This window comes from Thermobia domestica, chromosome 1, assembly GCF_964235325.1.
Source record: "Thermobia domestica chromosome 1, izTheDome1.hap1.1, whole genome shotgun sequence".
Classification (NCBI taxonomy): Eukaryota; Metazoa; Arthropoda; class Insecta; order Zygentoma; family Lepismatidae; genus Thermobia; species Thermobia domestica.
Genome location: NC_137454.1, coordinates 62,132,816 through 62,145,801, shown reverse-complemented (window position 1 = coordinate 62,145,801; position 12,986 = coordinate 62,132,816). Strand labels below are relative to the sequence as shown.

Below are 12,986 nucleotides of genomic sequence, written 5' to 3'. Positions count from 1 at the left end.
GGGATACATAATGTCCCACCCTTCCCACGTCGAAAAACGAAACGGTGGAAAATGTTTTTTATATATATTTATACGTTTGAAAACAACTTAAAATAGCCGTATATTAATGTTTCTCACTCGGAAAAAAATGGTAGTGAAAGGATTAAACGAACAAAACGACAATAGAGATCGCATTTTTTTATATGCTCTGTATTATTAATCCTACCTTATACATTTTTCCTCCTCACTATAAAACTTACTGCACTCTGCACATTGTTTGTAAGAACATTAATTTAACTTTATGGAAAATGTATTTAGTCCCTAAATGTTCTGTTTCTCATTTAAATTGTGTTACTTATTTTTCAAACTTTAAAATCTCGCTTGAGGACTCGTTTCATATTGCAGACTTACGATTACTTAAACAACAATTTTAAAAGAATTTAAAGTGTTTTGAGAATGTACACCAATGGAAATAAAGAGAATTTTCAGTTCTTTTTCCTAACTCTTTCTGTCTAACATGGGGGCAGAAAAAGCGCCCGGTCCCTTGTTTCAAAGAGAAAGATTAATCTGGAATAGAGATTGTTTTTCACATTACTATAAAAAGCAAAATTTAGTTAATATAATCAGCGTTGCATGATGTTTCTACAGTCTGAAAGTGAGGGGGCAAAAAGGGTATCTTGCCCCCTTTGAAAATTTCAGGAGGGGCGACTGCCCCCCTTGCCCCCCCGGTTCCGGCGCCCCTGGAAACTGTGTTTCCATTGGAAGAGTTATTTCCTCACGTATCTCGTCACAAAAATCTTTTCTTGTGGGCAACCTTATTATTATCGCCATATTATATATATAATAGGGTATATATATATACGGTGGACTATTTATCTCGATACCCCATTGTAACTTTCAAACTAATACAAAAAAAAAAAAAAAAAAAACGCTCAAATTTTGTACAGTCCGCAGCAAAAAGCCTGCAACATGAGCATGCAAGTTTAATGTGAAATGACAGTCTTTTACTTCAAAATAAGTGTGCAGGGCAGGACGCCAATGTTTCTTCTGGCGTGATTCGTACAACTTAGACGTTATGTTGATTCCCTGGGCTGTTAGGCGTGGTTTCACAATAAACTTACATGCTCATGTTGCAAGTTTTTTGCTGCGGACTGTACCATGAAAATATTGACAGGGAGATATTGTTGTGTTACCACAAGGCTAAGAATGTTTCCAACCCAACATAAAGCAGTATTTTTTTTTTTCAAACGGCACTACCTCAGGTTATTACATATTTCATTCTAGATGTAAAAGGAAAACATATAATATTACATCTGTCATGTAGGTTGCAAACTAAGAACGTTACAATATCACAAATATCGAAAAACAAACATTTTTTTTTTTAGAGTTCTACAACAGTAATTACGGAAGTGAGACAGACGTGGTAATGCATATCCAAAGTACTATAATGTCGAATACTACGCTCATCACATGACAACTTTCGAACAAGTAGAACGCAAGTTACAAAAACTTCAACGGACTTCACGTCGAAAAAAATGGATCGTTAAATATCACATTTAATTACCTACATGGTATTCAATAAAGATCATAACGCCGTTTACAGCAATTTAATATCTCAAACCACTATGGAGAAATGAAAAAAAAAAAAAAGAGAAAGAAAAAAAAGAAATGGCGAAAATTGATATGCTTAAAATGGCGTTCTTGGGGGAACTTTCTAAAACAATTTGTGCTTTACTTTGTTTCTATAAAATTACAGCAATACTTTTTGGTAGGTGTAATTAATTACAATAAGTTCTTGGAATTACATAATTTTAAGCAGTGTAGCTAAATTTAACAGTTTTTAAATCGTATCTTCGGAGTGGCTTGATATGTCAAATTGCTGTAAACGGCATTCTTTACATCTATTGAAGATTATCTATGCAATTGGATTAAGTACTTATCTAACTGTAAGTAGTTTTTTTAAAAAAAATCTTTTGAAAATAGTAAAAATTTTAATCTCTTGTAACTTCGTTCGTGTTCATTCGAAATCCGTCATAATATTACACACTAAAGTACTTGGGATGTGCACTGCCGTGTCCGTCTCACCTGCATTATTACTATTGTAGAAGCCTGCAAAATTTGATTGTTTTTCGATGTATGATATTGTAGCATCCTTCTTTCAAACACCGTGACAAATATGATACTGTATGTTTTTCTTTTGCATGTAAATATGAAATAATTATGTAATATAACTTTATGTTGGGTTGGCTATACTGTTAACCTTTTGCTATCACGGAGTATGTCAAGCAATGCCTCTCTACCAATATTTGCATAGTACAAAATGTAAGCGTTTTGACCCATTAGTTTAAAATTTACAAAGGTGTACCACGATAAATGCCCTCTATATCAGGGTTTCTCAACCTTTTGTACTTGTGGCACACTACAGGTGTAACTTGAATTCTCGCGGCACACTCATAGATATTATTATTATTTATTTATTTATTTAACAATTACCAGATACAGGAGGCTCTGAGGCCATTTTATACTGGATATATAACAATAACAACAACAATGGAAAGAATTTGGGAAGGTATTGGCAAGGGCCTGTTTTAGTAGGTACCATCGCGGCATTTGCCTGGTAGGACTGAGGGAAACCCTGGAAAACCCCAATCAGGATGGTCGGCAGCGGGAGACGAACCCGCGACCTCCCGAATGCGAAGCCAACGCTCTACCACTTGAGCTACTTCGCTCGGTATTACTTGTAAATATAAAATACCGTGATATTTTTTCTGTGATTACTGATCTCCTCCTCACAGAGAAGAAAGCTCGATCACTGGTTTTCCTCTGTGATAAATCATGCTTATTTTTAATTGTAATTTAAAAATTGAAAACAATTGCAATGAAATATAGGACTCAGGTTTTTAAAAATACACTTTCTTTTTCGCAAACTGTATCCATCTTTTACTAAGAAGGAAGATCACCAAATAACAAATAACAAATAGTTTTCTCAACATTAAAAATGTGCAGAAAAGTAACAGCGAATGAAACTTAAAATTGTAGATTCATAGCAGAGGTTCATAGTAATGTGAGATACAAATATACATTTTCCTATGTCTTGCGATTTGATTGCTATAAAATTAATAATTTTGTTTCGATTTCCTCGCGGCACACCAGCGGCTCATTCGCGGCACACCGGTTGGGAAACGCTGTTCTATATATAAGGGCAAAACCTCGCCATTATAAATCACTATTTTGGCTTCTTCAACAATTGTGAACAGTGGAATCACACAAATTAACATCATTATACGGTATACTATCCAGGCCCGTAGTCAGCACGAAAATGTAGGGGGGGGGGCGATCCAAAAATATTATAGTTAATCACCATATTATAGTTCATTTGCAAGCCTACCGTAAAAATTTAGGGGGGGCGGCCACCCTAGATCCGGGCCTGATACTATCACTACAGCATCTTCTCTGTACGCTAATGGAAGCGCTAAACAAAATGGAATAATGGCTCGGATTAAAGTCAGACATGTATGTAGTCCTCAGAAATAAAATCATTACTATTTCATCTACTTGCAGTCTATATTTCTCTTACAAAACGACTTGGGTTGTAGTCAAGATCGTTAGTTCGACCCTGTTATAGTTGATATCCGATTCAACTACTGTACTTGCATTTTTTAACTGTTCTCCTCAGTCAAGTAAGAATCCAAGAACATTCTTTACATTACAATTCACAATTGATTTTGTCCTTCTTATTCCACCCCTGCTATGAATGGCGCCAGCAAACCGCGAAAAAAAGGGACCTCTTTTATCCTCAAGTAGGAAACCTTCCCTTATACTGTGGGGTCTTACAAAAGAAACATCTGAACTGAAATTCTTCCTGAGGTGTATTTCTGATGGTTTATACCACCTGCAAAGAATACGAGGTACTGGAGTGACCGATAGGACTTCAGTCCGTCTCGTAAAAACTTGAAACGGCGTATAGGAACAATAGGCAATTCGTTATAACGGTACAGGTGACCAATGCAGCAGCAAAGGTAACCTGTAGTAGCAATACTGAAACATTATTTATGTCTCTAAACAGTTTAAAACAACTGAAGAGAATGAAGAAAAAATTATCAATTAACAATATGAAATTTACTTGAAAAATTTTCGAGAAATCTCTCTGCTCACAATGTGTTAGCATGAAGTTAGAAGTAAATGTAACTCTTCCTGATGGTCAACGTTTTCAACTTCTAAACAATGCAAATTAGACTTACTTTTGGTCTGGGGCATTTGTTTTTAGTTTATTTACTTGGAGTTTAATTTCCCTTCCCAGATTCGGGGTCATATGAAACATGGACCTATTTATTGATCTAAAAAAAAAAGATTTTGACTGCGTGGATTACGAATTGTTGTTGGAGTTCTAAAGGAGGATGGGTTGGAATGGGGAAATCAAAGACTCATAAGAAACTTATACAGGGTGTTTCAAGACAACACCGACAACGTTTGGGAGGTGATTCCTGACACCAAGATAAGACGAAAAGTATAGACCAACCTGGGTGCACAAATGCTTCCTTTCGGAGTTATAGGCTGCCGAAAATCTGAAAAAATGAGCTTTAAAGGCCCATACCTCCAAAACTATGGGACCTACCGTAGTCGGTTCAAGACTTCACTTAAAAACTAGTATGTGCTCTATCCAAATATCCAAGTTTCAGAGTCCTGCGGTACTCCCGCAACAATCTTTATAGAAGTAGTTGGTGAGTACTTCAAATTAAATGTCAGTAGCCAAACTCCCTCTATAAAAATTGTTGCGTGAGTACCTTAGGATTCGGAGACATGTATTTTTGGATAGCGCACATATTAGTTCTTAAGTGAAGTCTTGAACCGACTACGGTGGATCCCATAGTTTTGGAGCTATGAACCTTTAAAGTTCATTTTTTCAGATTTTCGGCAGCCTATAACTCTGAAAGGAAGCATTTGTGCACCCAGGTTGGTCCATACTTTTCGTCTTATCTTGATGTCAGGAATCACCTCCCAAACGTTGTCGGTGTTGTCTTGAAACACCCTGTATATGAACCAATAAGTAAGTGTTAGAATAAGAGAGGAAATGGCAGAGGAGAGTGAAATTAGAAAAGGAGTTTGACAGGGATTTTGTAAGGGACAGCGAAGACGAACGCGCATAATCAAGACGGCATTTCGGTAGGAGATAGTAGGATTAGATGTATACATTTTGCAGATAATATGGCACTACTGATGGAATCTGAAAAGAAAATCCAATAAGATGTTAGGAAACCCCTTGAAGGGCTGTGAAGAATGTGGGATGAAAATAAATGTTAAAAAGACAAAAGCCATAGTGATGGAAAGAAGCAGGAGAGACAATAGAACAGTTTTCGATACCTAAAAGCCAGGATAGGACTGGCTAAAAAAGCCTTTAGGAGAACGAAAAATCTGTATTGTGAGACCTTAAATAAAGAGTTGAGAAAAAGACTCATAAAATGCTTTATATGGAGTATTGTAGTGTATGGGGCAGAAATATGGACATTACACAAAAATGATGAAAAACGACTGGAAGCTTTAGAAATGTGGGTGTGGAGACGAATGGAGAGAATTAGAGGGGTCGAACCGAAAACGAATGAGAGGAAATTGTGGGAGTAGAAAAGAACAAGTTTAGATATTATTAAGAAGAGGAACAGAAACTCTTTGGGACATTGTCTAAGAAAGAACAGTATCATTAGGGACGTGCTGGAAAGTATGGAGGCAAGAAAGAAAGGGTGCGAAAGAGACTACAATTAATGGACGATATTAAAATAGCACAATCGTACGTGAACACGAAGAGGTTAGCTGAAGATCGTGGAGCATGGAAACTAGTTAGTTATGGCAAGTGACCTGTCAATTTTGACAGAATACCTATCATGATGATAAGACGTGAGTCTATCAAAATTTGCATGAATTCGACATCAGTGACGCTTAGGACAGGGAGCTTCTTTTTAACCGCCAGACATAAGGGCATAAAATTTTGTATGTGGGAGCTTTGGTACGAATTCCTTTGCACGAATTTAACATGGACGAAGAAGAAGGGTTGTTAAATATTATGATTGTGGTCAAACGCATATGGCAACCTCTAAGATTTAAAGGCTGTGAAACGATAACAGACAGAATATACATATATTTATGCCACTTAATTATCTTAGTTTCTCGTCCAATGATTATTTCCGTAAGCTATTCCAGTATATGCAGGTCCCGCAAGGAAATGGAACCTGGGACCACACACAACAACGGATATATGTTATCTGCGAACCCCGATATTTCAAGCATGTATACTTCATCAACGCTGTTTTCTCTCTGTCTGTTCAACATTGTATATTAATTTATTCCTCCTATAATTTAAAAGACGTTTCCAAAACACGAACTCAAGTAGCCATCAATTTATGTTCTTGTGGTCCTGTTATACTGACGATTACTAAATAAATAAGTAAATAAATAAAAAAAAATAAATTTCAAGTGTACTGTGTAGCACAGACTATAGTTTCGAATCTCAAACAACACGTACAAATTATCCAAATAATAGACTTTACAACTTAATAAAGATTGCACAAATTCTTAATAAAACTTAATGAAGACAATATTGATGTATTAAGTTCTTGGTAACCTTCTTCAATTACTTTTTTTTTCAAAAACTAGGTATTTTTTCTATTGATACCAAATAAAATTAATTTTAATAATCAATACTTTTTTAAACACACAAGAATACTGCAATACGCTGAACTTTGGAAGGGGATAGCAGAATAGCCCGTACAAATTTTGTTGAAAAAAGTTTGAGAAACGCTGGTTGAATAAATTCTAAAGTTCATCACTGCTGAAACAATAAGTTACTGTTCTTATTCACCTCCATAAAAACTATTTTTTTGTTACCTTGTCAAGTTTTTGGTCTATCCAAGTATGCAACCTCCAAAAATCTCGTACACCTTTTTCTACTGACTAGCCACTTTTATAGTTAAACAATCATTTATTCCTTAACAACTGTTAATTGATTGATTGATTTTATTGGAGTTTAACCCTCTTCAGCACCAAGGCTAAAAGATAGGGATCCACACTAAATGAGCCCCCACCGGGAAGCCAGGGGATGCAGCGGTAACGATATGAATTATTGGATTGGAGTTTAGCGTACCTTTCAGCACCGAGGCTATGTGAAATGTGAACCTACAGCTTAAACTGGGAGTCAAATCATACTAGCTCCAACTGGGAATGGAACGTGAGTCCCCCGTGTCAAATACGCGTACCAAATAAACAAGTGTTAACCATATAGTCAAGAGGGAGCTCCCGGTAACGTTTATGTATCAACTTAACTGTGGTTTGTCATTGAAATATGACAAGTCAACGGTGTGGATTAGTATACCGTACCCGACAAACACAAATACATTCATTTATATAAAGATTATCGCAGTAATCGAAGAGTATAATAGCTACTAGGAAAGTGTATACTTCGAAGGAAGGGGAAGAAAAAAAATCTGGTATTATTATAGTGTTAATCTTCTTTTTAGCGCCAAAGCTATATGGCATGTAGATTAGGGTTGTTATAATTTGAATAATGATTTTCTCTAATATTTGTTATGCAAATAATTGGGATAACGAATAATTATTCAAATAATGAATTATTTTAGGCCTATCACTTGACACGGAATCCGAATGTACTCGACAACCAGAGATTGAACCTGGGTCTTCTGTAAATAGGCAAAGCTTCTAACTTCTAACAAGTGTTTTGTAATATAAGGAAAAAGTTTGTTCATTGTGACGTTTCATTAGAATAACACACTATATGTAAAAGAAAGAAAAAAAAAACATTACATCATTAAATTAACAACGAATCGTTGGTAAACGCATGTTTACTTTCTCCTTTTACACATGAGAAGGCAACAATAAAAATAAAAACAAAAATACAGTGGCGGGAGATAAGGATCGATCCCAGATCCCAATGCAAAGTGGTTTGGCACTTAATCATATGGTTAAATGTGAAGCGGTCACGTAACCTACCTCCCAGACCTTATCAACAACTTCGATTTTTCCAAGTAAGACCACAAAAAGCATTACTCTCCCTTGCAAACAATTATTCCGGTTCAACAAACTAAAGCAAGGTTATCTTTTTTTTTTTTTTTCGGGGGAAAGAATGAAACGAAAGCTTCCAGCGGCCTCTGATTAAACCCCGAGCACCCCGCACTTCATTCCAAGGATGGCATTTTTGCCTCTGGCAACTGGAATATTTTAAAAGACACCGGGGTTCCTTCGAAGCACAACCAATCACAGCCGTTGTGTTCTCGCTTACTAAGCTTGTTAATAAAGTAACAATGATTACGAAGTCTTTGACATTGCTTCAATTCTCACTCACCGTTTTCTGTGTGTGTGTCCATGTGATCCATACTGTGTAGTAGACGCCGTCTATCACCCTCCTTCCGACCAAACAACACCATTCCATCAACACTACACATCCAAATCGCACCACGCTCCTCGGAACACTGCGAAAGCGGACCTCAAAAGACTCAAGACACAAATCGCTTGTAGTGTTTCCATCTGCTGCAACAAAAATCTCACCACTTCACTTGAAAGACACTGTCAACAATGCGACAGTACTAAAAAGAATACAGGAAGGATTTTCCAGTGAAATACAGATTTCCTGTCCGTTAATTTCAAAGTACTGCCGCTAGTAAAAGTGGCACAAGCGGAAGGTCATGTTTACGAGAAATCACTCTGCGTATATCCAAGCCCCTCGGCAATGAATGTTGAATGAGTATCGAGCGTGATATCCCTACTATTGCGTATAGGATCGGGAGAAAGTGGCGGGAGGGGAGGAAACGCCATTGCACCAAGCAACAGTCATTCTCACCCCTGCTATGCCTACACTTGTCACCATTTGAATTACGTAACCTGGAAATAATTTACTAAAGTATACGAATTACAATGACAATAGAAGTTACATCAATCTAAATAAAATGACAATTATTCACAGAACACTAACGAGGCTATCAGATACAGAAAATAATTGGTAATAGAAAATGACAATACGCCGACAAAGTTCTCCGTGGATGCTAGTCCAATACCAAGTACACAAAATATATATATATATATATATATATATATATATATATATATATATATATATATATATATATATATATATATATAGTGTGTTTCAAAACAACACCGACAACGTTTAGGAGGTGATTCCTGACACCAAGGTAAGACAAAAAGTATAGACCATCCTGGGTGCACAAATGCTTCCTTTCGGAGTTATAGGCTGCCGAAAATATGAAAAAATAAACCTTAAAGGCCCATAGTTCCAAAACTATGGCACCTACTGTAGTCGGGTCAAGACTTTACTTAGGAACTAATATGTGCCCTGTCCAAAAGTACATGTTTCAGAATCCTAAGGTACTCACGCAGATTTTTTAAATAGAGAGTTTGGCTACGGTCATATAATTTGAAGTACTCTCTAACTGCCTATATAAAAGTTGCTGCGAAAGTACAGCAAGATTCTGAAACATGGATATTTGGATAGGGTATATACTAGTTTCTAAGTGGTCTTGAATCGACTCCTGTAGACTCCATAGTTTTGGAGCTATGGACCTTTAAAGTCTATTTTTCATGTTTTCGGCAGCCTATAACTTCGAAAGGAACCATTTATGCACTGAGAATGGTATATACATTTTGTCTTATCTTGGTGTCAGGAATCACCTCCCAAACGTTGTCGGTGTTGTTTTGAAACACCCTGTATATATTCTTTAAAAACGCACAAATGTATTGTTATTGTTCTGCATTTATATATTATTTTCTAGTAATTGATTTTTAAGAAGTTTAATATTCTACACTGTCTTATCCTGTTAAAGGAGCTTCTTCCTGTTTATATAGTTACCGTGCTTGCCTTTAATGCGGGAGCCCGGGTTCGATTCCAGGTAGGAGATCGCGTGGTTCGGGTCCCACGTTAGGTTGAGAGTCCACGACGCATATAGCCCCGATGGTGAAAAGGAACGCTAAACTACAAACCAATCAGCCTGTCAAATTGTTGGCACATCATGTGTAGATATCTTCTTTTTTCTTCTATGGAGGTGTGGCAAAATCATATCAACCTCCATAAGGTATTGTCCCGTCTTTCTCCTGATGTGAACAAATTGCCTTGACAAAGGTTCTGCACAATAAATAGACTTTAAAAAAAAAAAAAAGATTATAAAAAGTAATAAAACCAGTGTACCGAACCCCGCTCGGGCAGTTTTATTTGCCATTGGAACTATCAAGACTTTGCGTGCTGCCGAATGGTTAGACACGTGTGCTCCAGGGTTAGACTTCCTATATCCAGAAGTTTTAGTGTTTATCGTGAAATAAAATAAATGAAATAAAAGCATATGTAAAACGAAAAATTACTGCGTTGGAAGTAGATACTCTGAACACGCATCATCCATCTGGATGCCAGTCGGCTGGTTAGTGGTCTTTCGTGGGTTATATCCCTTACGGGAGTTTTCAGTTTTAGTGATTTTCTTTCTTTCTAGGTTGAAGGGAATCTGTGTCGCTACAACTCATGAAAACTTCTGCTTGGCCAAACAACTTATCGGGTGATGGGCAGGTAGCGTTATCAGTTTCCATCGCTGTCACTTCTAGCTTTTAAATTTAACGTCGCACGAATATGTTCCGAGGATGAGACGTTGATGATATGATAATGAACGATTTGGTGGAATGAAAAAGTGCCAGAAAATGTAGCCTCGAGAAAACACATGCACACGGTGTTTGACGCCCACCGAAAGTTCACTCGGCGGGAGCTAAGAACGAATCAGGGACCTCATGAACCATATGTGAGCATTATACTGATGAGCCACCGCGGTCCTTCTAGCTTTCCAGGGTGGAGATAATTTAGGTCGTGCTGCTATTACTTCAGTATTTCCTTAACTCCTTATGACAGGCTAGGCCATGAGTGAAAATTCCATCATCCTAAAGAATTGAACCCGGAACAAAGTGCACTGAAAACAAAAAGTGAATTCACACTCAAGCTAAGTTATTCAGAGCAATCAAGAAACCTAAGAGCGAATAGAGGATTTATAAAATGTGATTTATGTTCTAAAAATCCCGCTAAATATAGTAAAAATCACTAGCTAGCGGACTACGATGCCATTTTGGCGTTTTTAAAACTTTAATTTCTTTATATATTTAGTGAGAGTCCTCGTAGATGGCTACACTGGAATTCCAGTAGAGACTTCAGCTTGATAACAGAAGCGGATTTTTTTTTTTCTTTTTCCGAAACTGACGTCAGAAAATTTGTGGATAAAATTCATTTCAATTGGAATACAAAGAAACTAATTAGAGTGGCATATGAAACGAATAGCAAAACACAAAGACGTAAATAAATCCTTTCATTTAATCGTAGAAGTAATCTTTCTTCGGTTCATTTTCTTCCCGCAGCAACTATATAATTTTCTCTTCAGTTGACAAGCACATTTTTTGTGACAATTCCGACGTGAGAAGATTTACGAATTAAAACTTATCGTTTTTCACTTTAAAAATAAATGTTCAATTTTACGTCCCTCGATTATGTCCTGTGAAGGAGACAGGTGATTAATGAAAGTGAATGAAAGATTAGAAATACTTTGAGGAATGAAAATATGTATAAAAAAAAAAAAAGCAGGAGAACCCACGGACATTTTGTCCACCATAAACACACATGGCCTTGGATTGAACTAGGGACTCCTCACGCCAGAGGCAACCGCTCTACCACTGAGTCACTGCGGCCCTCTCAAGTTAATCATTAGGATTAGGAACTCGATTTGGGGTCCTTGGGGACTCTGGTTCATGGGGTCCTTGGTTCGATCCCAGCTCGCGCCAAGTGAACTTTGTGGTGGACGAACACCGTGGGCGTTTGTTCTCCCGTTTCTTCCCACTTTCTTCTTAAGAATTAGATGTCTGGGCTTTCGGCATCTATGGCCATGTTTAGTCCACCACGTATGAGAGATCACGTCCCTCGGCGATCACCCTACCAGGGAAATTGGAGAGGAAGAAAACAATGAGAAAGGAAACGGTCTGGGACCATTATGTTAGGTATGGAAATGAGGAAAACACACGAAAACTTCACGTAGAATGGCTGGTCTGAAAAAAAAAAAAAGTTACACTTTTTCGACTATTTCCCCACCGGTCAAGTTAATCATGGTTATTTATTTGTTTACTGAAGTTTATCGTCCTGGGCTTACGTTTAAGCTGAAATCTGAACCATAGTAATTTGAATGGCTTTCTAGCGAGAAGCGAATCCGGGATCACGTGCATTAAAGAAATGCGCGTGCACTAGCCGTTAGACCAGCGAGTAGGACTGAAGTTAATTTCTAGCCGTAGTAATGATACTGGATGTCTTTTTCTTCGACTTCGTATTCTGTATTTAACATACTGGCCATCTGCCTACAAATATATATATATATATATATATATATATATATATATATATATATATATATATATATATATATATATAAAGAGAAATCCACCCAAGTTTGATACTTTTAGTTAAACAGAAAATACCCAATCTACACGAAGTGGCAAATTTATGTGGTAATAAAGAACACAACAATACATATGCAGTCAAACAATGCAAGTGGTCAAGTAAAAGAGGGTCAACTGATTTTATTGTACAGAATAGACCACGAGTACGTGGTTCGGTTCCATTTTACCACGTATATATTAGTGCTGTCCACGAGACGAGACATAAGATTTTCTCATCTCGTTACTTTCTGTAGAACTCTTGTAAGGTTTCGATTCTCGAATATGATTTCTCGTCTCGATTTTAGGAAATACCCTCCACAGTCTAGTCTCAAAATTTTTTCTCGTCTTGTTCGGTAAATTGTTGTATCCTGTTTTTTATTCCTTAATTTCACCCTGAAGTTATCAGAATCATTCCGTATCACGACAGGTCCAGGAGGGGTATGGTATAACAACAATAACCATATTTATTAGTGTGTAATGACGTCCGTATTAAACACTGATAAATACTCTTTACTGTATGGTACAATCACTATTGTGGG

The 12,986-nt window shown here is 36.9% G+C and overlaps 1 protein-coding gene across 4 annotated transcripts in view; it reads right to left on the bottom strand.

Moving 5' to 3' along the window:
- The window catches only part of vari (MAGUK p55 subfamily member vari), a 238,726-nt gene that overhangs the window by 160,934 nt on the left and 64,806 nt on the right, over window positions 1-12,986 (bottom strand). For 2 of the 4 annotated variants that reach the window (XM_081757756.1, XM_081757772.1), the window contains exon 1: window positions 8,327-8,484. The exons of the other annotated variants lie outside the window; for them this stretch is intronic. In XM_081757756.1, the coding sequence (XP_081613882.1) occupies window positions 8,327-8,426 (100 nt within the window). In that variant the 5' untranslated portion in view covers window positions 8,427-8,484. Of the gene's footprint in view, window positions 1-8,326; window positions 8,485-12,986 lie in introns of those variants that run through there. 4 annotated transcript variants of the gene reach the window in all.